This window comes from Semicossyphus pulcher, unplaced genomic scaffold, assembly GCF_022749685.1.
Source record: "Semicossyphus pulcher isolate SPU_LCO1_2020_fin unplaced genomic scaffold, fSemPul1.0.p SCAF_17, whole genome shotgun sequence".
Lineage (NCBI taxonomy): Eukaryota > Metazoa > Chordata > Actinopteri > Labriformes > Labridae > Semicossyphus > Semicossyphus pulcher.
This window is the reverse complement of record NW_027211681.1, coordinates 17382813-17410364: the sequence shown is the minus strand read 5'-3', so window position 1 is coordinate 17410364 and position 27552 is coordinate 17382813. Positions and strand designations below refer to the sequence as shown.

The following is a 27552-nucleotide window of genomic DNA, read 5'->3' as shown; positions in this document are numbered from 1 at the left end:
AGGCTCTTGAGTTTTCCATGACTACAGATGAATACCAAGAAACAGAGATCTCTACATTGGTATTTGCTTGGGGCGACAACCCTTCTCGCTCCCTGCATAAATGTGCCAACCGAGGACGAGAGCATAGAAGGCCAGAGGGCAAAGAGGGAGTGAACCACCTGCTTCTGTCACACTGTCAGGATGAAGGCGGACGAGTGCAAATAGGGTGAAGTGTGTGTGTGTGTGTGTGTGTGTGTGTGTGTGTGTGTGAAGGGGTTGGGTTGGGGATATTGTGTAGGAGGGGGGACAGGTGGCGCGCCGGACAGCGCTGGCACAAGCCACCCCAGGATTTATCACTCAGCGACAGTCACGGCTGGGCAGGGGACAGATGTTTCTGTTTACCCCAGGGCAACATCTGACTGGCCGAGCCTAACGTTAGCCCAACCAGCCTCGCCCGCACAGGACAAGGCCCGGAGGAGGAAAGAAGAGGAGGAAAAAGAGGCAGAGAAAAGGAGAAGAAAGAGGATGTTCAGTTTTTGTCCCTGAGGCACATAAGCATGTTAGTCTGCTCCATCCTCCACTGCAGCACCTGAAACTCATTTAGCCCCCACTAACTGTTGTGCCACTATAGGGAACCGTTTTAATAAGTAGTAATAATGTCGACTGACAAAATGAGCTGTTTTCAAAGCAGGGAACCCGCGTAGTTATTGGGGAGAGAAACAAAACAATTCTAATTGACCTCCAGTTTATTCTACATCTTTGCCGCACAGCAGACACAATTGCACTGCTCTTATTGTGGCGGGGATATTCAGTGAAATCCTCATTGCATTAGTGTGTGTACAGTGTTTATTGTGTGTTCCAGCTGGGAAATCTGAGCAGTGTCCCTGCTCATGTAACCAATGAGGAATGACCTTTAGGTTCGGCCCTGAGTGAGGTCATGTCAGTGTTGCATGGCTGGATACTATCAGCAGACTGTCCTGTTGCCTGCATTACCTCAGCTGCGTGGCATTGTCGGGGTCAGAGAACAGGCTGTGACCTCCACATGGTGACCAACCACTCATGTGGGAAGAAAAACACCACCAAGATAAACACCAGTAGTTAACTTTATATCCGTTCATGGAAATGTAAAGTGAAGGCACTGGATGCAGAAGTTTTTCATCTCTACACAGATTTGTGTCTGTAATAGTCAGCCTGGTAAATTGAGCTTTATATTAAAGTGAGTTTGCAATCATTAATTACCACTAATGTGTCGTAATAAGCGAAGAATGGATACACAGAGCAAGATCTAGCACGGACTAAGCTGAGCATAATGTATGCATTAAATGACTCAGAAACCCACAGAAAACAGACATTTATCTGTGATTTTATACAAGATGCACAAACCACATCTGCTGTGTTACAATGATCTATTTGAATCGTAAAATATTGCGTGCACTGTGCTGCATTTTACAGACATACTGATCTGATCAAGAAAATGTCTGTGCATGTCCCTGTTTCCATTGTTTGCAACGTTATTCTTGCTTACATACACACTGGAATAAATCCCATACATATATATGTGGATCAAACTTCATTTATAACTCTTTGTCAAAGTTGAATGTTCCACCAGCAGAGCTAGTAGATATTTGAGTGTTTAAATGAAGTATTTTTTCCCTGAGGTAGTTCGAGACATTATCGAAAGGTCTTGGCATATGCATATTTGTGCTGTCCACTCAAATACAGACAATGTGCAAGAAACACTGAAACAAACCGAATTGAACCTTTTCCTTTCAGCAGCATATCAACTCTTTGGTCAATGCACCTGTCTACAAACTGTTCATCCGCAGGTGCAGGTATACACAAGTCTATTCAAACTGTAATATTAAGTATTGCAATATTCAGTATCACAGCCCAACACTTTCCTCTCCACAAATTAAAAACCTAATGGGATGTCTTAATCATTTCATTCAGGAGATGCAATAATATAAAACTCTTTTCTATTTGTGGACCATGTTTGTCCACTCTCCTCCTGATAGGCCCCATTTAATCATGTTGTTCTGTTTCCTAATTAGCAGAAATGCAAAGTGTCTTTGTCACCTGTGGACAGCCAAGAGGGCTAATTTGGGCTTTTCACTAATTGCCACGGTAACGAGCCTCCTGCGCCTCCGCTGGGGGTGGGTGGACGGCATGGCAGGAGGAGGACTGGAGGATGGAGGGATGGAGGGATGAAGACACAGCTCTCCTCACACGCGGCCGAGGTGTGAAAGAACGCGGCAGGCCAACAGAACGCAGCCTGGAGGAGTCCAACAGCAGGGAGTGGGGGACAGCCTGCGCTGTGAAAAAGCCCCAACACCCAGCTGAGAGGGAGGAGGACTCAGCTCTGGCCAGTTCTGCTCTCTCAACTTTGATGAGGAGATGACTACATCGGGTGGGATAATTGTTGGACGTTTTTCTGACACTGACACCTGTTAAAGCCCCCCCACCTGATTTAATGCTGGTTCCCACACAATGTACTGTTCTTTAAATAGAACATTTCTAGGTATAACTCAGCAGGCAGTTTTTAAATTAGCGGCCTGACATGTATGAAGCCTGTGTGTGGGGTAGGTGGGAGGAAGTGATGACAGAAATAAACCAAATTAAAACATAGGATGATCAAGTTGCAGCTTTTAGGTGTTATTTTTCTTCATGTAACTTTTATGCAGTTTATAAATGATGGTAAAATTGGTAGAAACTTTTTATGTATACACTCTATCCCAAGGAAAAATCTTCTCCTCTGAGTATATAATTACTCTATTATATTATTAATACTATACTAAGAAGTGAAAATGTTATTGCATTACAAATAGGAGCATAGATTTAACTTAGACATTTTTACAAATGCAATGGAAAAAAATTATGTCCTCCAGTCAATATTAGCATACCTCTTTTTCTTTTAATTCTTTTGCGAATTGGATACTAATTTCATTACTTATATTTCTTATTAGTTATATTAACTATTATATTTTAGAAAGCTTTGTTATAGCAGCAAATTGTCACTCTGGCGAAAGTAAGCTAAATTCCTGATAAACATACCCCTGCTTTATGTATTCTATATCGTATAAATTGACATGTCCATTCATGTTTGCATCATTCGCATAAATTATTTTCGTCACTCACTTACTATGATGTGATTTTTGATGAAAATTAAATCAATTCCGTTAACGTAATTCGACTCCTTCACCACGGTGTCTCCGCTAAATGAAAAACCTTTTTTCTTCTTCAAATACATTTTCTTTTCAGCTCTACACCCTGAAAGCTTGGGGGCACCTTGTCCGTACGCTGCTCTCGGGGGCGAGCTCCTCGAATGTGTGCGTGCGCGTGAAAGTGAGCGTGTGCGTGAGTGTGTGTGTGTGTGCGAGAGAGAGAGAGAGAGAGAGCGTGTGAATGTGTGTATGTGTGTGAGTGAGCGTGCGTGCGCGCGTGTGGCTGCTCTGCTGTTGCTGCCCTTTGATCCCTGCATTAGTGTTAGTTAGGGGCTCGGAGACACACTTGCACCGAGAGCAGCCATAGTCAAGACACGGCAACAACAACAGCGGCACCTCCTCCGCCTGTGTTCCCATTCCCCAACAATACACTTTAAACCGAGCAAAGCCAGGTGCACGACCAAGTCCCTGCCATCACTGGCGCCTCCAGTCTCAATGGGAAAAACCTTTTTTCTTCTTATCCCTAAACAAGGACGAGAATGTGATTAAAAACGGGGGAAAATGCCAAGGAGGAAGCAGGAGCAACCCAAGCGCCTGCCTTCACGTAAGTCGCTCGCTCTATTTGTTCTATTTTAACGGCTCTCCGTGTGTTTTGCGCAGTAGTTTAGGGTTAAAGAGGTGAAACAGACAAAAGACTCGGCGTAGGTTATTTCTCCCTTTTTAGGTCCGAGCGAGGCAGCCATGTTGTTGGCGATGGGTAACGTTAGCCCAGGCAGTGAGTGGATAAATGATACGTGGCTTTATTAAGAGTATAATCGATAGAGGTCCGATTCCGCTAAAGGTTGCGGTCAGTTGGCATATGTGTCGGTTGTGTGTGAGGAATAACGGCCGAGCGTTCTAGAACGTGCTCGCCTCTCTGCTCGGTCGCTTTTCGGGTAGAAAGGGGAGGATCTGGGAGTCTGGCCGCAATAAAATGAAGGGTCAGTCGGATCAGACAAGCCAGAGTCTGGCTCCCCGTACCCTAGTGTTCCTAGTTAGCAATAGCGCTATCTAGCAACGCTCGGTAAACTTCATTTCCTCGGCTATAAATGTCTAACTTTCGCCTCATAGTTTGGCTTCTACACCGCGGAACTGAATTTGCTCGCGCGTGTTTGTCGTCGACTTTAAAAAGTGTGTTTTTCTCCCCCTCAAAGCCAGTGTATTTTCTCTACCCCTCCCAGTCTGCATGCAGGCTGTGTCAGAGCCATGGTCGGTCACCTGAAGTTCAGGGTTTTCCCCCCCTTCCCTTTGCAGCCATTCATTGCAGACAGACTACGATCAATAACGCGGTTAGAAAAGGGAAGCGACAGTTATGCTCCGATATGTTGCTTATAATAAAGCTGTACCGCAGCTGAAACCTCTTGTAATAAGCGTGTAGTTGATTTAGGAAGGGGGCTGGTTTACTTCTGTACATTTGACCCACCGTGTCTTGGATGTTCGTATTGTGCCTTTATCAGTCCAGATAATGAAAAACTGCGATAACATACTCCAGCCACTAGAGGATTGCTTTAGATGGAAGTGGGCAGTGACAATGATTATTGAAGGAATTATCCTAAAGTGACATTTTTCTTTTTTTTAATCATTTCTGCTCAATACACGCGTAAGGAAACAGCTCAATTAGTCATGTTGGTATGCAAATGTAATGAATAATGGAGTGATTCATCTTTAAAACGACCACCAGCTTGTTACATTTATCTTATGACACTATCTTCTTCATTTCTTAAATGTCAGAGCATGCCAGCTGTTCAGCATAGCCAGCCATGATCAATAGGGCGCTTTAAGTCATCTCTTTTGCTCCGTTTACTGACACATAGTTTTCATTTCAAAGTGTGAGAGGTATGAATGAGCTCCTGCACCTGTCACTCTTTCTGACACATTAAATCAAATGTACATCATAGTGTGACCCCTCCAGTATGACACAATATACAAAAATGTTGTTATATATTCTTTGGTGGCGATATCAACTAGTCTACTGTTTAGTTTTTTGACCCAGGGTTGAACTTGGGAAAAGGCAGTGGCTGGCAGGGAGGCATAGAGGTGGTGACTGGTTGACAGTGTTGAGTCTTTGTGTGTTTGTTTGTGTGCGTGTGTCTGAGTGACAGAGAGATATTTGAACAGAGAGTCCTCCCTGATATGCTGCATAAGGAGTATGTACGCCACATGGTTGGACTGCACAGAACAGGGTCAGATGTATAACTGTACGTAACCCATTGCAGCCTTTTTCCTTACTCTCTGTATACTGAGTTTTATTTTTAGGAAACTTGTCCACTGACTGTAAAAACCAAACCTGTCTTTCATGAAGTAGCTATATAGTGTACAGTATGCTCACATGCAGTAGTTTGTTATTTCAACACCTGGAACAGGTTGCCCTTTCCCACCTTCCTCTTCTTTGTTACTGATATTCATCTACTTTATTTGAAATGACCTCTGTCAAAATGTTTGTGATAAAATGAACATTGCAGTACGGAGTACGGTATTGACCAGTGTTACTTTAGTAAGTTGTAAATTGTTCTTAAAGGTGTCTAGTTTTTGTTAACTAAAGTGACTCATTGTGATGGATTTTATAGTATATCCCCCTGTTTACAGGGACATGTATATTATTTATTATTATATTAATATTTTTTGAATATATTTTGTGATATGAGTCAGTCATCTCTAAATGTAGCAGCATTTAAATTGAGTTTTTTCATGTTGCAGATGCAGACATAATCATGTTATAGCATGTAGTTGCCCGCCTAGGGCAACAGCCTTTGATTAAAGCTGCAACAATTGATCAATTATATGTTATTGTTTCTTGCCAAATACTTTTAAAGCGTGGATTTATTGGTTTAAGTAACTTTTTTAAGTTAAAAAAGGCTCAAATTATGTCATTGTAGCTTCTTTAATATGAATTCCTTTAACTAAAATCTATTTTACTGACATAGTCCAACATTTTTCACAGTTTGTCTGACATAATGAAAACCAAACAACACTAATAATTTGAGAAAATAATCGACAGATAACAACAAAAATGATCATTAGTTGCAGCCCTATAATTGATTGTCCATTTCAACATCCAGATGTAGCCTGGAGTTAAATTTTCTGTACTAGGATTGTTTTAAGCAATCACTTTCTATAATAGTTAAGATATGAAACGACAGGCTTTGTTAGTTTCAAATGTAAAATAGTTTATAGGTTATACCAGTTTTATAATGCTTTTTTCAGTCATTGTACTATTAAAAAATGGACAGAATATTTGTAAGCTTCATCAATTGAAACCCATGAGGTTGTTTACTAAATCTTCTTGATGTTTTAAAGCATACACAGTTTAGGTATGAAGCTGTACTTCACACAGCGTCAGCATCAGCGTTATATAGTTTTGAAGTTCTATATTTTCCGTCTCAAGGCCGAGAAGAACAAAGTAAGCCCATGTCAACCTTTCAATTAAGCGTCTTTGTAATTGGTCTGCAACAGAAATACTCCTCACCCACTTATCTGAAAGCATGTCCTCCTATGTAGGCACTGTGCTGGAGCACTGCTGTGCCTGTGCTGCCTGGGCTTAAATGAAAGCCTTTTCTGATTTAGGAGTTGTTTCCCTCCTCAGTCAACAAACTGTCACAGAAAAGTATGAATTTGTCAGAAGCTTTTTGCGCTTTGTTTTGGATCTTCCCACTCTAGGATGGAAGTGTCACCTCATGCCATTCGCTGTCAGTCTGTGTGTTTTCATTATTCAGCCAACAACACCCTGGTGGTGTGCCAGCCAACAAGCACAATATCGAGCTTCAAATCTCTTCATCTGTGGTGAAAAAGGGCAAGCTAATACACTGGCTTTAATGCTGGAGGTGCTTTATCTTAGCACAGACCCAGATATATGGGCTGTGTAGCCCTGTGTGCACTGTCCTATTGTCTGTGGCACAGCTTGCCAGAGGAGACTATTCTTTAAGTGTGTGTGCACGGCACGCACATGTGAAAGTGAACACGCAACCTTTGTGTGTTTGTGTGTGTGTGTGTGGGTACATAAGCTGGCCATGGAGGTCACAGTACAGTATGGCGCCTTCACTCTGACAAGTAAACATGACCTTTGGTGCCACATTGAAAACTGCCATTCTTTATGACCTTGCAGTGTGTTATTGTTTGTGTAATTTTGCTGCCTAAATACTCACTCCTAAAAGTTGGAGTTAGCGGAAATGCTTAGCTTAAGGGGTGTAAGATTTTGTTACTTTGTGATTTAAAAACAACGGCAAGTTGTGCTAGTTGAAATCAGCTTAAAATGAACACATTATAGACTATATTGCCACTAAAAGCAACAACCCCTTAGCATTCAACCTGCTGCATCCATATCCAAAGCCTTTTAAGACAAGTGGATGAGTATGTTAAAAATATAGACTGAGTGAGAGCCTTTATCATAAAGAGCTCAACCTTAAGTGTATTGAGAGAACGCTTGTATTGTGCTCCTGTCTCCCTTGATAATCTTCTTTTGAAATACAGAGAATTTAAACATTTCCTGACAGGTTTCTGCTCCTCTCCGTCAGCCAATAGCCGACTGACTGGGTGGCTCTCTACCTTACTGTAATGGCGGGTCACTGGCTCCCTTCCACTTGCTATGATTATAATGACCTTGGTGGGGCTGGGGCTGGAAAACATTGGTTTAAGGGGAAAGGAAAATGAGAGGAGGTTTCCATTTCGCTCTTGGCATAAAATTTGCGAGGAATTTCTGCCAAGAATCCCCCCCCACCCACCCACCCAACCTTACCACCACTACTATCACCGTCACGTCCCCTTCCCCCTTAAGTTGATGGGGCTTGGGTGCTCTGTTGGTGTCAGGGGAGTGGAGCTCAAGCGAATAATGATACACAGGCTTTAACTTAGAAGTGAATTAAAGGGCAGGGGAAAGGTGCTGGAGGCCTCACTCGCCATCCGCCGTCAGAGAGAATAGAAAAACTGCTCACATTCAAGAGTCAAATGGGACTATTTCCTTAATGTTTTACTTGATAGTAAATAAAAACACACACTAGGAATAGGAAGCAGTAAGTTGGGATGGTATAATTGGCCTGGTTTGAAAGATATGGTTGAGCTTGAGGGTATACACAAACGTTAACCTTACTTGCTACAGTAGACAGTTGGCAAGGCATACATGTAGCGGTTTCAGGGTTAATACAACTTCAGAATGAATGTTTGTAAAGAAAAATAGCTCCTTTAGAGTCGGTATGTTTCCCAAGAATAACTTCCTTCTTAATTTATGTGCCCGTTCACTTCATACAATGCATTGTTGTGTCACCATAGAACAAGGCTAATGCCTGAGGTTGAAAATTGAATATCAGCGGAGGTCCTAGTGTGGTTGCAGCGCTACCTTTCTTAAGTTTTGGTGAAGTTGTCATTTGGGAACCTGCTGAGGACACCCGCACCAAAGGAAAACTATATTGTACAACTCCGGGTCAAGTACCTTGTTCTCTTCATCACATTGACAGCAGCTTTTTCAAGGTGATGACTCGAGTCTCTGATTTTTTTCTTTTTTTTTTTACTCTAGGCAGGTTTTCACCTCTGATCCAGGAATTCAATTCAGAGACCCTCTGGTCACAAGGCCGCTGCGCTTGTCCTAAAACTAGCCCAGAGAAGATGGTGAAAGAAATTCCCCTCCCTTACAAACACTTCTCATATTCATCATATCCACTTTGTATTTCAAGCCCCCCTATAGAGATGCCCCATACTACTTAAATGCCTCAGATAGCGTCAGGAAAATAAGGTTTTTATAGGCTATATAACATAATTTACAATTTAATTCCATGGTATATTTTTTGGGGGTGGCAACATTACTTACACATATATGATATTGTTCAGTTCACGACTTTTAGCCCTGTGAACTCAGCTGTCTTTCACCTGATTGAAAAGTTTTGAGGGTATGCTAGTTTTTGGCTGTTAGCTAAGCTATGCTAGTCAAGGTAGCCCAGCCCATCTGCCCTATATAAACAGTTACACAAAAGCTAACGAGCGTCCAGAGCTTGTATACCATCCCATCTTTATTATTTAGATTTCCTTTTTAAGATTGTGTATTTGTAATAAATGATAGCAACCTCAGACCACATGGATCAGTTACAACCACTGCTGTCTCTGTGATCAACCCAAGTTAGCATAAGATTTGTCTCCGCAAAGAAGTGTGTCAAAAACTAGCTTCCACATTTGTGGTGGCACGACCCAAGTGCTTACAAAGCTTCAAAACAAGTGACTGGGGTGTAAGTTCCTCTATGTGTTGATCAGGCTGCCTGCCACTGCACATTTCGGCATGGCCATAACAACAACACAAGTGTCAGTATCAGTGTGAATATGGATGCAAAGTCAGTCGCATACAACATGGTGTTCAAGCATATGATCAAGCTCCTATTTTAGTGTGCTTTAACATGTGCACTGTATTGTAATTAGGTTAGAGAAATGCAGACATATAGCTTTTACAGTACTTACAGTCCCTTATGTAAATATCATGAATTTATTATTGTCAGTTCCATAAATAAAAGGCATTCTTACAAATTTAAAATGAACACCACTGTCTGCATTTGTTTTTGAATGAACAAAAATGAAAGGTATGTGACCTTAGTAAGAATCTAAGCCTCTCTCTTTGATTCTCAGTGTACCCAAACATATCTAACCTTCACCTGATAACCATGGTACGCCATGGAACTTTGCATTCTGCGGACCCCTTAATTGAACTCTTATCTCATAGACCGCAATTTCTGTTGATAAGAAAATGTTTGAGGTCATTGGTAGGGGACACAGTTTGTTTTATACGTTGGCAGGAGAGCTGAGAAATGTGCATGTAAGGGGTTAGTGCCCCATCACTTTAAAGTAGCTCACAGGAAGTTGGTTCTCACTTATTTAAGCAGCAAAAAAGACAAATAACATTGTCCTCTGATCATTTTTAGTATTATTATTATTGGTGCTTTAATTATGCACAAGTCTGGTTGATGTTTGACGTTACAAATGTTTCATTGTATTGAATCTGAATGCTTTTTGTAATACCAACTGAGATAGGTTCGAGGAAGCGGACTGTCAAACAAAAGTTACAACTGAATGTGCAACTGAATTAGCTTGTTCTTTTCACTACCTTTACCCGCTTTAAAGCAGTGCTTTATTGTTTAGGCATACAGCTGTATACTGATACTATGATGCAGTCTAATGTTATTTAAATAAGGAAATAAATGTAGTTAATTTTAAGTGCAAAACATTTCACACAGTCCTCATTTGTCAGTGATAATAATTCAATGATATCTCTTACTTTTCCAGTTTTTTATTGTCTTGTATCTTAAAAAAATAATCCTGTTACTCAACAACAAAGTTAACTTCAAATTGTAACAAAAAACTGTTTCTCAAAAGGTTGAGTCTCTGAAAAAGACATCATCCTGTTCAGCATCTGATTACCCATTGCTTAATTGAGTGTACCGCTAAATAATTTGGGTTGACATTCACAGTGTTTTCTTCTTCAGAAGTGCAGCACAAAATTAGGTATCAGTAGCCATCCTCTTGCCTCCAGTACAGTACCTGCCTGTCTGCCTGGTCTCAATCAGACCCCCTCTGTGTGGAATGGAAGTGCCTCAGCCTTGGTAACGATTTTTCCCGTGTTGACAAGTCACAACATGGAGATCTACAGCTCGGAGAGCAGCCCTTTGGCTACGCAGAGCCCTGCTTGCACTGAGTAATAGCAATCTCACAGGAGTAGCAGGCTTTCAGCTGGCAGCAGTTCATACGGAACAGCTCGCCGGTGCAGCTGGGAAAGACAGAGCAGAGAGGAGAGGAGAGGGAGAGAGGAGCTGCTGGTGGTGGTGGTGTTGGTGGTGGTGGTGGTGGTGGTGGTGGTGGTGGTAGCAGTGGAGATGGAGGGAGGAGGGAGGAAGTGGAGAGAGGAAGAGCTGTTAAGAGCTTTGGGCGGTTTCTCTGTTGTTGTACCACACAAGTGCATCCAGGCCCTGCAGGACAAGCCTTTAACAGGCATGAGGGATGGAGAGCATGAGAGGAGAGGAGGAGGAGGAGGCGGCGGTGGAGGAGGAGGAGGTGGTGGTCTGGGGAACTGAAGCCGGCCAGTCGTGCCAGACGCCTGCTCTAAACAGGGATGTGATTTATTGTTGGACTTGCGTTTCACTCCTAGAAAGGCACTAAAATTACATTGTACAGATATAAAGAACTTCCCGATCGTCTAAGAAGAACGAGCATCGCCGGTGGGCTGTGGAGATATTTTCGAGCATGTGGTACATCTTTAACTCGTATGTGAAATTGGGAAGTTTTGGGCATAAGTTGGCCTATGATTTAAAGTTTTCTGCATTTGAATCTGCTTTGTTATTGCTCTTACTGTAACGGCTGTAGCTGTCCATAAAGCTGCTTTTTAAAACAAATTAATTCAGTATAGGCGATCATTGAATGTATATTTCACTAGGGGGCTTTAATGACTTTTGGCCACCATGTTGATCTTTGTCCCCCTCTCTGAATGCTCTCTGCACGGCGCAGTGCTATGAGATGACCTCACTTCCTGTGTGGGTAGAGGAGGGCAGAAGGCCTCTTACACACGCACATACGCGCTAACAGATACTCTCTCTCTCTCTGTCTCTCTCTCTCGAGCACAGCCTGGCTCTAGCTGGCCTTTAGTGCACAAGCCAGGCCAACCCCTCTCTCCTCTTGGTGTGGAAGTGTTTCCACATTGCACATTTAGGCAGTCAAGAGCAAGACACAGGCTAATGTCTCTAACCAGCCGGGCTAACAGCTGTGTGTGTCTGCACCTTTTTGGGACGTAGGATCGGTTTTATAGGGAGATTAAAAGTACAGAGAAGGAGTGGGGGCTGGTACAGACACAGGATAGTCAGACCATAAGGCACTGACAGCTCTCTAGGGAAACAATATATCATCTCTAGAAAGGAGAGTGGAAGTGTTTGGCTGCGGGACAAAAATCCTGAGGAGTTAAGATCATTGATGTGATGTCATCTCTGAGAGAGCCATTGTCAGTGCAGTGTGAGGGTTATTTATGATGCAGGTGAGCGTCTTGACTAATTCAGTGTTGCAGAGGAGGCTTCCCCATTTGCACAATATTGTCGTAGCATCTCCCAGTGAAGAACAATATGACTCAGGTCTCATCCTTTCATTGTTTACCAAGGGCATTTGGTCAGTTCATTTCGCCCTTGTGATGCTAATGAGATTAGCTAATCGCTGGGTATTTCATTCTGAGTGATGAGCCCTGTATTTTATGGTACCTATAAGAACCATAACCATAAGTAGAAACACATGAAGCCGGACAAATTAGCAGAGGAAGGTAATGAATGACTGGGTGTAGGTAGGAAGCGACTCTAAAAAGAGCTAAATCAGATGGCTGTGCTCGTGATTGCCCGTATGTTCCCAGTGCCCACGAGTGTTTTGAATGGGGGCCATGTTGGTTCAGATTGCCGTGTCATTAATCCCTCGTACTCTACAGGGGAGTGGTCAGCGGCAGATGTATTTGCACTTCCTCCAGAAGGTTTTCTAGATTAGCACAAATCCTCCCAGAAAAACCGTTTAAAAACCTCATTTGGCACGCACAGCCAGACTTTGTGCTCATAGCCGGCCAAAGACAGCCATCCCTCCCTCTACATCTCATTCTCTCTAACTCCCCTGATTTTTTTTTTTTTGTATCCCCCCACCTTGTGGTTCTCAGAGCTTAGCCCCGCGTCGATTTGGACAGGCCGGTGTAATTGTTTGGAAACTCGCTTCTGTCATTTGCATGTAGCAAGCAGCCACTTTGCCAGTTTCAGTGGTTTGACCTTGTTGTACCTGCCAGCCAGAAATGAGATCATCAGAGGAGTAGACGAGAAGCTGACATCCCTCCTCCACCTACCCGTGGCTTTAAGTGATGGTTGTCATAGCAATCATTATGCCACAGAACAGACTCAGTGGGTGAAGGATGGCTTTGAATGCGGCAGCCTCAGGTCACAACCTGGTTATGACAAAACAGATAGACCTAGGAGGGTTGCAGCACACAGTCTGCACAAAGTAAACAAGCGCATACATTGCATATCAGGTCCATATAGATTTCAGCAGGTGCAGATTAAAATTACTGAGGCGATGTCTCCTTTTTGTACCTTGGAGAAAGCGAGGCAGGTATTGGTGTAACGGAGAGAGAAAGAGCAGCATGGGGCGAACAATGCCTCTCATTCCCATCAGCTGCCCTGGCCAGCATTTAACATGGAGATTGGAAACGGAATAAGCTCTCCCCCCTTTCTCCCTGGACCTGCATGTAAATGAGGTTAGCGGTTAGCATTTCCTGCTGTGCCACAGCATTTCTTCTCCCTCTCCTGCTCCCTCGTTTTCCTTTTTTCAAAATAATGGCCTGAAAGTGCTCCCCCTTTTTCCAGGGGTAGGGAGCGGGACCAATGCTGATTAGTGTCCCTGTCCTAAGTGACAGGCTAAAATCCAAGCAGGCACTGCCTTGGGCGCCTCTGCCAAGCAGACGTCAAACCAATACCACCATAAAGAAGCCCCCCTCCCCTTCTCCATTCTCAAGATTCCCTCCCTCTCCGCTCTGCTCATCCTCCCTCGTCGTCCAGTCTGAGTGTCCCTAATAGACACTGCCTCCATCTCTCTTACACACTGTCCCCTTACATACATGAACATACACAATTACCTCTCACCCTACCCCCCCTGCTTTGTATCCCTGGGTGGACTGGCTGCTCTAGAGCCGACTGTCCCTTTTGCCAGTAGGGCGATTTACAAACAATACATGGACGCTGTACACACTCCCACCTTCCACCCTCCTACTCTCTCTCTCACTTCTCTTCCACAGACACACAATCACCTCTGTGAGGAGCTTCAGTGTGCCAGAGAACTACACAGCAGGGTGATGGCCTGTTCTTTTTCGCACTCGCTCCAAAGAATGTACCCCGTCTACTCGAGAATGCTAGCGCGACATCCACGTCTCTGTTGAATGAGGTTACTTTGTCAACCGGAAGAAAAATTGATGGGATCTGAGTTTTTGTGTCAAGTGGCTTATAATTAGTAGTTTTTAAAAGCCACATGAAATGGTAATCTGAGCTGTGTTCATGACAATTTCGCCTGATATTACAGCAAATACATGAGGGAGTTAGTTGAACAGTTGCGGGCATATGCTAATTATTCTGTGTTTGAGAGGAGGACATTAAAAAAGTTTAAAAAGCACTAAAAGTATGACTGCTATGACTGTGTGGAAGCTGTAATAAACTGGCATCCTCAGGCTTTCTTCTAGATTTGTTACTACGCCTATCTGTCGGAAACGCTGTATATACAATAGCCGATAAAAATACTGCAGCACCCTAACGCTTCCAAGTACGTTTTTAGTTAGTAAATAATTCTGCATTTGGCATTAACATAAAAATAATCTTAAAGTATGTGTCAGAGGCATAATTTCATGCATGAAAACAAAGTTTTTTTATCCTACCATATGTGGTGTTTTACAGCGTGCTTCATGTGTTTGCCTGTATTCACTTGACAAAGAAAGTAGCCACCCACATATGCCTATTCCTATGAGATACAACAGCTGAAGTCTTGATGAATATGAACAGCTCTTTCTCACAGAATCAAGAGATTAGTCTGCTGCCGTACCACTTAGACACTCTACTGGCAATAAGCCCCATTTAGCAAGCAACCTATGAATGAAATGTTTCTGTTAACCTGTTTGGACTTTTCGAGGAGATTTACATAAAAGGAATACAGTCATGTGCACCAGCAGCTTTTACAAATGTCTTCCTGATTCTATGGTGTAAATCAATCAGTCCAAAAATATATCTAAACACAAAATATCGCTTTTTACTAATTAGCCTACTTTATAAAAATGAAGGTCAGTTATTCGTTATTTGTTTGAGTGCGCATCCCATCCAACTGCAACCTTTGGAATAGTCTAATGCTTTTTCAAAAAATGAAAATAGTGTTTTGGCTGCTTACAGACAGACTTGGCAGCTGGCTTTTATCCACAATAAAATGTGGATGTGAGTGTTATCTTATGATTCATCATAGCAATGCAAATGATTACAAATTCTAGATAGACTCTGTTTGTGCTGTTTTGAAAAATACAGCAACATTTCACTGTCTGTGGCCTACAAGCAGGGTTGAGAATTAGGTTTTTGTTCTGCCTGCCAATGGACGGTAAACTGAAAAATGTACCATCCAAAATATTTTTCAGCCAGCCATAAAACTGCATAAGATATGAGGTCAGTGAAAGAACAAATTTTCCATCGGATGACCCTTTCAAAAGGAACCCCGATAATGAAAATCTCAGCTCAAGTGACACAGCTGGTGTGGTGGTTTTTAATCGATTTTATTTTCATACAATGGGTTCCAACTGTAAAAAAGCTACATGTGAACATGTGGCAAACACAGCAGCTCATTGTGTCTGAATTTAAAAAGTTTAAGGCTTAAAGCTCCTGTGAGGAACTTTCGATTTGTGTTGATTTTGGCGCCCCCTGTGGACAAAGCCTTACCTCTTATCGCGTTGCTTGTTTTGTCCTGTAAATGCCTAAGTGGTGGTTTTTAAAGAGGGGGTATTATGCTGTTCACATTTTAAGACATATATATATATATATATATATTGTTAAAATGTTGGATGTCCAGACTAAATGTGGGTGAAGTTTCAAATCTGTTGGTAAAAGTATGTTGGAGTAATCCCCAGGCTTCTCAGCTCAGTCTGCAGGCTGTGAACGCCAAACTGTTTTTTCTACACGCTGCACTTTGTGACATCACAAAGTGCAGCCTCAGCAGGCTACGGAAAGCTGGCCAATCAGAAGAAAGTGGGCTTGTAGGGGCGGGGTTTCTTAAAGGGACAGATGTGAGATATTTCAGGCAGAGTTTGTACCAGGGCCTGCGCAGAGCACCAGTGTGAGAAAAATGAGGAGTTTTTTTAACTGTAAATTATGCTAAGCTACTCCACAGGTATCGCAGAGTAAAATATGAAGCTTGAAATTAGCATAATACCCCACCTTTAACAAAAAAAATTTCATTCATTCATCTCACTCAGTCATGTGTCACTCATTTGACATTTCTGCCCTGAAAAAAGGCAGCGTGCAGTTAACCACTTCCTCTGACACCTACTCCCACCAGCGTTTTCAGGCATTAAAAATAACTATATAGAAATAATCAATCTTGTCGCTGATGGTCTGGTTTGCTTTTGTAGGTCATATCGAGTAATCTGAATTAATTTCGGTCTGTTTCATAACCATCGGAAAAAACTCCTCACCGGAGCTTTAAAGACACTTAACTCAAGAAGTATTTAAAATGTACTAAAAAACAATGAAATTATAACATTTTTCAATCCCATTTGATTTATCCTGCCGAGTGATACCCTTCACTTTCACCTTGCTAATAAAGACCCAACCGTGCTCATCTGTTTGTGGGTTATTTCCTTGTATTCCTTAGATGGAAACCTTTTGCCATCAACCATTTCCTAAATACACAGCAGTTATTATTTTGTAAAATGGTACGAGGAGCAGTTCACTCACTTACCATCCAACCGGAAGATGATGCCAAATGAGTGGGAGAGTAACCCTGTGAAGGAACTACATATTAAATTTGACCTATGACATTTAATTCTTAAATTATTTTTCAAAGGGTAGTGCTGTCAAAAAGCATGTTGTGTGTATTATGGTGATGGACAGATAGTCACTGAAGCTGCTGAGTTGTCAGTCAATTGATCACGTAGGGCTTCTTATACATTCAATTGAGAGCTGTAGATAATATAAACAAAGTACACAGATGGCAGAATCGACCAGTAAGGTGACCCTGAGCTAGTTCATTGTCGAAACCAGTTCCCACTGGTTTTAGTATATCATTCATAGTAATTTCCCAGTTCATCCCTTCCTCTCTGCTGTGGCGCAATCTTAACTCTTCTTAATGTTGTGTTTTATGTGCCCGTGCAGAATCAATTGCACCTCAGAGCTGCTCAGGGATCCAGTAGCTTGGAGGCGTATTTAGATATGTGCTTGGGATATTTATCATGCATATTTTCCTTTTGTCCGTGATATCAGTGGCTTTAATGTTGCTGAGCGCCTTCACTTAGCAAATTCATCCACTGAGCAACTCTGTTATTTGTTCGGTTCCCTCTATCGATTTGATTGGTTAAAACCAATTTCATGTAGGGGTGTATGATATGATGGTATATAGTTTATATTGTGGAAACAAACAACATATCATTGCTATTCATGGCAATGTTGAATTAGTGTCAGTGTTTAATTAAGACCCTGTGATTGACTGGCGATCAGTCCAGGGTGTACCCCGACTCTCGCCCAATGACAGCTGGGATAGGCTCCAGCCCCCCCCGACCCCCCTGACCCTGAACAGGATAAATGGGATGGATGGATGGACATTTTCATTAATGTGATTAACAACTTTGATTTAATTAGCTTGATTAGCCAAAATAATGGCATTCCTCTGTGGTTCATTCATACATTAACCATTTCTAATTTGACCTATAGCTTCCATTGACAGTCTTGAGGACTGTTAACTTGTTAGAGACCAATGGTAAAGAAAAATAGAGTGATTGCAAAGAGCTTGCAAAACCAGTCCAACATGCTGGCAAAATGGCTAACTGGTCGTTTTTAACACTTCCTAAAAGGAGACTTTACTTCCATCATTGTTGACTGCTATTCAAAATCTTTAGGGCAGTTGGCTGTAAGTAGGCAAATTGCTTTTTGTTATGAAGGCACTTGATCCCCACCATACAATAAAGCCGTCCAAGGCCACTCTCTCCTGAGTAACACACATTCATTTTACAGGCATAACTCAGGAAAACTACACAAATAGGTTGAGATAGAATTGCCAAAAGCAAGGTAGTACAAACTCAGAGTGTAGTTATAACCTTTATTGGAGCCGTATAATATTAAATAACTAAGCACAGAGTTTTCTAACCGAATCAAAAACAACATGCATTTTCACAAATCCGACCGCAGACAGCCAGAATCTGTCTGTTGAAATTGTTTTGGTTTTGGTCAGACAGTCTAATCCTGCCAGGTGTCCATATGCCTTCAGGTTTTTTGGCCAGCATTTGCACACCTCTGTCTGTCTGGTACACTGGAACGACTGCTCAAGTTTGTACTTTTTTTTCTTTAGTTTTGGCGGTTCTTCCGATTTATAGTAACTATAATTGTGTTTTTGCTGCTTGGGTTGCATGAGAAAAAGTGACATTATTTTGTATTTGGTCTCTGGAGTCAGTGAGTTCCACTTTTTGATAGTTTGTGGAAGTGGATTCCCATCATTCATTCACTTCCCTTGATACAGCAGCATGTTAAAAATCTAATTTCCAGTTTGGGAAGTTACATCATCAAGTTTGTACAATGGACTTTTCCAGGGCTGCCCTCTGAAAGTAATCGATTGAAATCATCAGTAGTATTTTCTTTTTGTTTTTTAGATGTGTAATTGTTCACAGAGCAATGCAGGAGGCTTACATTTTACAAAGGGAGTCTCAAAATGACCTTTCAGCATTCATTATTCACAAGGTTTTTTCCTGGAGGCGAGTTATCCACAGAGGTCCTGTCTTCTACAAAACAAGCGGACCCGGTGATTAAAACTGGTTTAAAACGCTTGAATAAAGCAGATTCATGTTACAAACAAGTGTTTCCCTGACGCTGTAGACACAGGACGTCAGGAGGATCTGCGAGCTGAGCCGCTGCTAGCTTGTTTGACGTTGCCGCTTGTTTTAATTTGATTCGGTCAGCGTTTATTATTCACATTGTTTTTAAAGCTGAATTTCTACAGGGGTGTCTACCTCCTTATTTGAAACAAACCAGGTGATTAAAACACTGGTAAAACACTGAATAATGCAATTTACAGTTAAAAGCTTGTGCCCCCCAAATACTCTTTGGAGGGGCTTGCTCGGCTGCGAGCTGACCTGTTGCTAACATTAGTTCGCTAGCTCATATGGTTAAATATTATAGTGAAAAAGAATGTGACTCGATTTGATATAGAAGTTTGGTCTGAGACTGAGTTGAAAAAGCTCCGTATATGAAAGCCAAATTGAATTCAACTGACAAAATTCTGAGTCGAGTAGACTTTTCATCATTTGCATTTTACTGTGGACTTCTAAAGAAAATAATAGTAAGTACTGAAAAATCTCTGTATAAGAGAGTGACACTCCTTTGTCCTCTCAGCTGAAATTGGTAGACGGATTTGACAGTCTCATGTGTTTTTAGATGTTTAAAACATTTTGAGGCTGCTTTTGGGACCACCAGCGAACATTATCTTCGTTTTCACTCATCACTTACCATCATTAGCTGTGTTATTCAGTTTGCTTTCGAGCCTGCTGTAGATTGTTGCTAGAATTATAATCCCAATCGTTAAGTGAGATACTCTCAATGTCCATCTACAGAGGCCGTTCTAAACTGGGATGAAAAAGTTCAACATTTGCAATTTATGTCTGGGCGATTAGTTCCTCTTTTATTCTTTGTTGTAGTTGTCTCGCACCTCACATATTCACACATTTGCATGAGGAGGTTGATGCATATGCAATAGAAATGGACTCTTTTCAGGAATCCTTTTTAAACAGCTCGCAGCTCACTGCATTTTAACAAAATTCACAAATTCAACGGTGATACTTCGCAGCCAATAAATCTGAATTTAATCTTTTTAAACCAGGTTTATTTATCCCAACCTTTTTTAACGTGAAGTAAGTTTGAGAAGTTCCATCATTATAGACACGTAGCAAATTATATTTTGGTGAAACAACCATCCGTATTGCCAAAATACAAAGACTATGTCCAGACACATTAGCTACACTTTAACCTCCTATCAAGGTTTAACTCCTGTCAGAATTAGTTGTTATCTCCTCTAATAACAATTGTTCTAATGTGTCTGTTTCTCCTGCAAAGATGCAATAGACATACCACTTCTCTCCCTGCAGCAGTTTAGATCCATAGCTTTGATGACACATTTGAGGTTGTGAGCAAGTATTTTTTTTTAAACATGAGACGCTAAAAATGGAAGGGAAAAATAAACCAGGGGGTAAAGTGCACTTCATCTGCAATGAGGAATTTCAGAGGTCTGGGGCTCTCAGTCGTCTCATTCTCTTCCAAGAACACTTCTCCTTCCTGTTTCACCTCTGGCACGCCGCCCAAAGTACCCACAAACCACGGAGGCCAAGGCCGAAAATACACAGATGGTAATTTGCACTACATTTCAATACGACTCAACCGCCATTATATATAGCCTTGCTGCCTGAACCCTGATCCTCGCCGAGAGTATCGCCTCACCTCAGATTCCAGCTAAAAGATGGGCTCTTTATGTCTTTGTCACAGAGTACAAGCTGAACAGGGTATTGGAGTTAGTTGGAGTGGAAATGGAAGAGTTGTTTCTGAGTTTTCATTATGTTTTAGTGTTTAACATGAACCTTGATCAATATAAAGGAGGATTTCTTTCCTTGGATCAAGACATTGTGTCGTGTAATTATTGCTAGAGGGATGTTTAATGTTTTAGCTTGTATAGATAAGTGTCAGTTTTTCAAGTCACTTAAAGTAATGGCCTTCACAACTACTATATAATTGCCTAAGTATTTACTGAATGTATGTATATGGAAGTACTGCCATTAAGAGTTTGGCTAATGGACCCTTGATTTAAAGAGGTTAATTTAAAGGAGCGATGCTGCTTTCTAAAACAGGAGACAGGCTATCAAACCATCATCAAGTTCGTTAAAAGTAAATAAATTACCTGCTCTTTTGTAAGCGATTTTGCTTCAGTACAAACAAACTGCCAGAACACTTGTTAGTTGTCAAGTTTCATCAACTTCCTAATAAAAAAAAAAACAAGAAGGATAAACTTCGGCGCAGTAATCATAGTGCTCCTGCAAAAGAACAACAGCTTTGAACAGATTGATAGCATATAATTTTTTGTGAAGGGAGAGAGAATATATGTCTGCTAGCTCCCACACATCCAGCTGGATTTATTTAGAGCATCTGTGTTTTTTTTATTTATTTATTTATTTATTTTTAATATTAGTATTCCCGGTTAAGGAGACGGGAGTAAGACAGAGAGGGATGAAGGGAGACGAGAAGCAATAAAAAAAAAAAACGTGTGGGTGTGAAAGAGATCAAGCAAGCGAGAGATTATAGAAAAGTGAAGGGAAGCGATCCTGATCCAGTCTGTCCCAATTAATGGAATTACCTTCCTCCTCGGGAGGACTGTTAGTCATTTGCAGAGACGTGAGCCCGCCAGTAGAGCGTCTCTCCCACCATATTGTCCAGCAGGCGCTAATAAGGCAGCCCTGACCGCCGGGCGTGCTCATTAGCATAGCCCGCGGCCGTGGCAACCCCCGCTAGGGCCCAGCCGGACACTTAATTACCGCCGCGGCTCCTTCCTCACTTAATCCATACTTCTGCCTTCCTTCCTATGTCCTCACCTCCTGCTCTACCTCCTTAACCCCCCCAACAGACAGACTCATGCGCACAGCACCAGCGTCTCCCCCTCGCGGTTGTAGCAGCGAGGATGTAAGACTAATCATTTTGGGGATGTAGATGTGATGGCTTTGGTCTTTGGATGTTGTGGCAGTCTTTTATGTTAGCCCTCTTTTTATGTCTTTGCGGTCAGCAATCTTGCGATTTTAGCGATTCCCTGACCCGCGCTACCTCTCTCCAGCTCGTGCTCCCTCTCTCTTGGCCTCTCTTCCTCTCATTGCTATATTAGCTCATGGGCATGACTCTCATTTTGACATCGGCACAGTATTGATGCACCCCTGTCCAGCCTTAATCGGCTAATGGCTTCCTCTTCTTTCCTGCCCAGCCAAATCTCTCCCCCCCTCCCCTCCTTACCATCCCTCTATCTGTCCCTTCCTTCGCCTTCCCGTCTCCTCTCCCCCCCTCCAACCCTGCTCAGGCCTGGGGTCAGTGAGGCCAATTTTCATGCCTGACTTAGTCACAGAATAGCTTTGTGTGTACGTGTGTGTGTGTGAGAGAGAGGGAGAATATGTTAGTCAGCAGCCTTACACAAGTCATGTGGTTGGTGACCTCCTGACCTACCTTTACTCTAGTCCCTTTACCAGCGATCTCTTTGTGTGACAAGGAAACCTGGCCCACTCCTGTACTAACCCTGTATGTATGTATGTACACACACACACGCACACACACACACACACACACACACAGATGCTCCCCTCTTTGACCTAGAAAAGCCTCGGCCAAAATAGCCCTGCCAAGTTCACAAATGGAGATTGTTGACAGCACTGCGTGGTGAAACAATGAACAAGTCCACTACCTGTAATGTCCAACTGTTTCCAGCTGTAGTTACAGGCTGTGAGCTCACTGTCTCTGTTTTGTGACAGGTTAAAACAACACACAGGTTTCTAAACACTGTAAGTCACAGAGGTGCTACATCAAAATATTTTTAGCGGCTCGGCGCACACCTCTGTTCAAGCTCAAGGCGGTTTGTTCTGGCCGGTCTGGGAGCCTCACAGCCTTCTCTTTATGTAGCCTCAGCTTGCACTTTGACTTGTTACGTCTCTCTCTTTGTCTATAATGTGGTGGCGCTATACATCCCCGTGGCCAAGAGAGAAAATCCCCCGCCACTGCACCACTGAATCACCCATGTGTGAGTGATAACAGATCCAGACTGCTGAGCACCCTGCAGCTGTTTGTCTCAACATGCAAGTCATCCCCGCCATTACACCGCTAAATGGTTCCCTTTCAGTGGCAGACGCTCGCCGCCTCAGTCGTATCTCCGTGCCTCCATCACTTGAGGGGGGGGGGGGGTTTGCAGTTACTGTCGCCAAGCCAGCCACTGTACCAGAGGCAAAGCAGTTGAATGTGTGTCAGAGAAAAATGCGGCGGGGGGGAGGACTTGAGTATTAAATCACATTCTTGGCTGTGTAGTTTAAATATATGTATGCACGTGCTTGTGTTTGTCCCCATGCGTGTGGTGGGCACACAGCAGCAGTCGCAGAGTGCAGAGCTCAGGCGAAGCCCCCTTACAGCTTGGGCCGGAGACCATGACCTTGGGAAATGTCATTCCGCCTACGGGGGTGGCTCGCCTGTGACACACAAAGCCATGCTAGTGGAGTGCATCCGTGCACTGTAGCCTGGTGTGGTGTAGCGTTGCGTCCAGCTGCACCTAACCCTGAGGTTTAAGAGAACGAACTTAGGAAGCTAGAGAGTTCAGCCTCAAAGCCGGGACCTTGGGTCAGCAATCTAGCGATTTCCCCTCTAACCACATTACAGCCATTAGAGGCTCTTGCTACTTTTTCGCATGTCACATGGAAATGGGTCAAGCCCTGCCCTGCGTGACTCACAGGCTCTTTCTCCCTCTGCTTCTCTTTTATTCCTGCTAACCCGACTCAGGTGGCAAAATAGCTTTAAGGAGCATGGGAAACTGGCTTCACAATCAACGCGTTATTGTGTTTTTATTAACAATAAACAGTTGTAAGAAATGAGAAGGGTCATGCTTACTAAGATGTTCTGACACTATTTTTACTTTCAAGACACGGATACCTAGACTTGAGTGTCAGCCGGGTACCGTGTACCCCTTTTGATACTAGTGTGATAAAAAGAAGACTCAATGTTGCTGGGAAAACATGAATAGCCGAAATTTCGCACGCTTTGATGAACACGTCACTTTATGCTAACCACACTGTTGTTTGTTGTTATCACATTATAATTTGCCTGAATACTGTTGATTTTTGGGGGGCTCATTGGTATTGGATTGGTGCATTGACTGGCAGACTCTGGCCGATATTCGATAACAGCAGCATCATACCCCTTTCCCACCTAAATTAGCATGTTGACGCAGGTTTTTCAGACCCAAGAAGACCCGCTAATAAATGACAATTATCTCTTTTCCCATTGCCAGTGAAGTATACTCCTTTCAGTCTCTTTTCTGCTGCGTTACCGTCTGACGTCACAAACGCTCCGGAAACAGTGATGATGTCACAGTGGTTAGGTCTTTATTGTATCTGTTACTTATTCAGTCTGTGTATCAAACTCAGCACGGACAAATTTGGAACATTGTTTAAAGGCTGCTCGGATGGAGACGGGCAGAATTTGTAGCTGAGATGACAAAGAGTTGCAGAAGTTACCGATGGAGCATAGCATCGCACTGGAAAGGGGTGTTGACACGTGTTTTGTGTTCCCATCATTGCTGATCGGAGCCGAGGCGATAATTACCCGGGTCTGCTGCAGAGTCATTTGACCCGGATCTGATTGTAGCCTTTCCCACTTAGCAAAAAAGCTGAGTGTTAGTGGGTTTTTTGACCAATGGGAAAGAGGCTTCAGAGGTGGATATCAATACTGGAACCAGTGTGGAAAAAATGCTCATCCGTCTATTACACAATATCTTGGAAAGCTCAAAGGCAACTGCTATAACATACACCACTGTGTTTGATTTTGGCTTCTGAAATTCCCTATCAGCTTTTGAAACATCTAAGATTGACGTGTATGTGCGAGACAGAGATGAGAAGATGTGTGTGTGTGTTTGATATCTGTTGCAGCAGGAGAGTAGGAGTCATACAAGGTTGTGATTGTGGTCACCTTTGTGGACCACGGTGAGCCACGCTGGCCAGATGTCAGCCAACTCTAATGATCCCAACAGGTTGCTGGGCTGGGTTGCCTCGCAACCGTTTTGCCTGTGCCTGTAAACAGAGAGCAGACCCACCAGGCCGCTGTCAGGGTCGTGGAGGTGAAGACAGCTTTGGTGTGTGTGGATAATATACGTATGTTGGTGTGTGCGATGTGGTTTCCTTGCAGCTGTATGAGTGCCTATTTTTCTAAGAAATCTCAGCCAGTTCCTTTTTTTGTAGCAGATTTTATGTGAGGTTTTGTACAGTAACCCAAAGAGGAGGAAAAAAAAGTCAGTTTTGACATTTTGTTTTGCCCAGGCTTGGCGCTTTTGACATATTCTTATGGAGGTTTGTTAATATGTATCAGGAATATTCACTTTTCTTTGTTCGCCCTTGTCTGGCAAGCTGTAATGTTTTGCTTATGAATATTGATACATGAAGTGTATATTAATGACCCTTGGTGACCTTAACCCTATCCTTATTGGCTCCCCAGTGGTATCTGCAGGCTCATGAATATTAATCTAGTTCTGTAACCTCCATTACCCTAATCTTTGCTGTCTAGCCTCCCAGAAGGACCCGTTGTCATGGTAACCCCTTTACTAGACTCTTCCAGACCAAGGGTGGGAAAAAAAGATATTTAAAAAAGGACAGAAAAATCTAAATTACTCAAACATCTTGGATGCGCCTTGTGGAAAACCGACATTATATAAGAAGGAGATTTAATTTGTGTTGGATGAGATATTTTTGGTTTCCTTTCTGAGCACGCAGGTGAATATTTGCAGCATTTAAAAGCAATTTGAATTGTACACGTAAGAGTGTTTTAATTTTCAAAGTCATAGTAAGGCTTAAATGATACATTATAAGACAAGATGGAAATACAATTCCAATGTTAAAAGCTGCATGTGCACAATTCTTATAACCATAATGCCTTGCTGAAAAATAACCCTGGTCTCACTGTGAACAAAAGCAACATGGTGATATCTTCGTCCGAGTACTTGGACTTTTGTTTCTGTTGTCTCATCGTAATCCGTTCTCTCTCCTCTTCCAGATGTGGACAGCAACGAGGAAGGAGGGCCCGATGACGGTCCTGTGGAGGAGGAAGGCTGGTTTGGGAATGCTTCTGACACGCGCTCGGAGTCGTCGTCCTACGGAGACACCCAGGACGAGCTCCTCCTGCCCAGGGGCTCCTCTCCCGATGACCGGCCCGGAGTCAGCTCTGGGTCTGGGGACCACGATACCTGCGGAGGCGAGGGCTCGATGGGTTGCCCCACACCCGTCCATCGTGCCTCTTTGGAACTTCTCGGACTGGATGGAGGTGCATTCTCGGCCCAGGACACGCTCTCGTCTGTGGTGTCGTCGCTGTACGGCGAGGCAGCATCTCGTGCCCTGGGGAAACCCCTGAGCAGCAACCTACGGCGCCTCCTAGAGGCGGGGTCGCTGAAACTTGACACTGGGGACCTCCTGGGCCGGTCATCTAGGGGAGGTGCTGGGGGGGAGTCTCCTCCAATAGGTCTTGCCCCACCATTGACCCTCTCTCCATCCTCCCATCATGCCCAGCAGTTAAGTGCTCTTGCCCGAAAACTGGCCAATAACAATAACAACAGCGGCTCAGCCTCACCAGCCTCCTTGGCACCCTCAGTCACCAACATTAAGCAAGAGCCCCATGACCCCTTTAACTCTGTTACCCCAAGCAATGGCAGTGGCTTCGTATGGGCAGGTGTTGCAGATAAATGGCCTCCAGCCAGCTGCTCCACGCCCTGCAGCTCCAGCCTGTCCCCGGACTCTGCAATCCAGAAGCTAAAAGCTGCAGCTAATGCCGTACTTCAAGACAAGAACGCCGTGGCCTCCTCCTCAACGACCTCTTCCTCCTCCTCCACCTCTGCCTCATCCGCAGTGCCCGCTCTCGGAGGGGGAGGTCGAGGAGACGACGTGGTGCGCTTCGATGCCTTCAACTCTCCGTTCAGCCCACAGTCGGCTAGCTCCACCCTCGCCGCGCTCTCCAAGAAAGTCAGCGAGCGGAGCCAAGCCTCGTCAACGACCAGCGCTGCTACCGACCACCAAGCCTCAGCCAGCTCCTTTCTCTCACTCGTGTCAATGACCTCCTCTGCTGCCTTGCTCAAAGAGGTGGCAGCCAGGGCAGCGGGAAACCTGCTGGTAGAGAAAAAGGATGTTTCCTCCTTGGCGACAGCAGGGGTCCTCCAAGAGGATGTGAAGCCCCTGCTGGACAAGAACCAGAAGGCTCCCACGCCCTCCACGCCCACTCAGAGCCTAGAGTTGCTGCTGCCCTCTACTCCAAAGAGCAGAGGCAAACCCAACAGCCAAGCAGGTAATTGTGATAATTATGTATGCACATTAATCACTGTCGGCATATTTATAGCAAAACTACATTCATAAAAATGCACCAAAACAGATAATACAAGTGGAGCTCGGCTCGGGTTAGGTGTATTTTTGGAGAACTGTCTGGTTAAGAGATGCTCTGTAGTGAGACACAGATAGAAATCACTGAAACACTCAGTTGTTGCCTTTCTTTAAACACAGAATCAGACTACTTGAGCTCTAACAAGGTTGCTGCAATAAAACAAAACGACCTTATGTCTGTCTGTATTGAAGAAAGAGACTATGAAGGTTCAAGATCATTTCGGCTGCACTTCATCTGCTGAAGTTTTCATCTTTTGTCACCGCGCCGCTCTCTTTTGAAAAATAATCGTACAAACTACCTGAAGTTCAAGAGAAATATTTCCCCTTGTATTATACTTTCTTCCATTCAGCGCGTATCAAAGACAACACCACTTGTATCATGAAAGGAAATTTCCAACTGTTCGTGCCGATAAATTAAAACTAATATTTGTAATGGAAGCGTGACTGACTGTGTGTGCCGGGTTTACTTGTCACCAA

At 43.3% G+C, this 27552-nt stretch overlaps 1 protein-coding gene across 3 annotated transcripts in view; it reads left to right on the top strand.

Moving 5' to 3' along the window:
- The first annotated feature begins 3436 nt into the window (after positions 1 to 3436).
- The window catches only part of znf827 (zinc finger protein 827), a 77408-nt gene continuing 53292 nt past the window's right edge, over positions 3437 to 27552 (top strand). For all 3 annotated transcript variants that reach the window (XM_069665757.1, XM_069665756.1, XM_069665753.1), the window contains exons 1-2: positions 3437 to 3744; positions 25706 to 26983. In XM_069665757.1, the coding sequence (XP_069521858.1) occupies positions 3702 to 3744; positions 25706 to 26983 (1321 nt within the window). In that variant the 5' untranslated portion in view covers positions 3437 to 3701. The remainder of the gene's footprint in view (positions 3745 to 25705; positions 26984 to 27552) is intronic.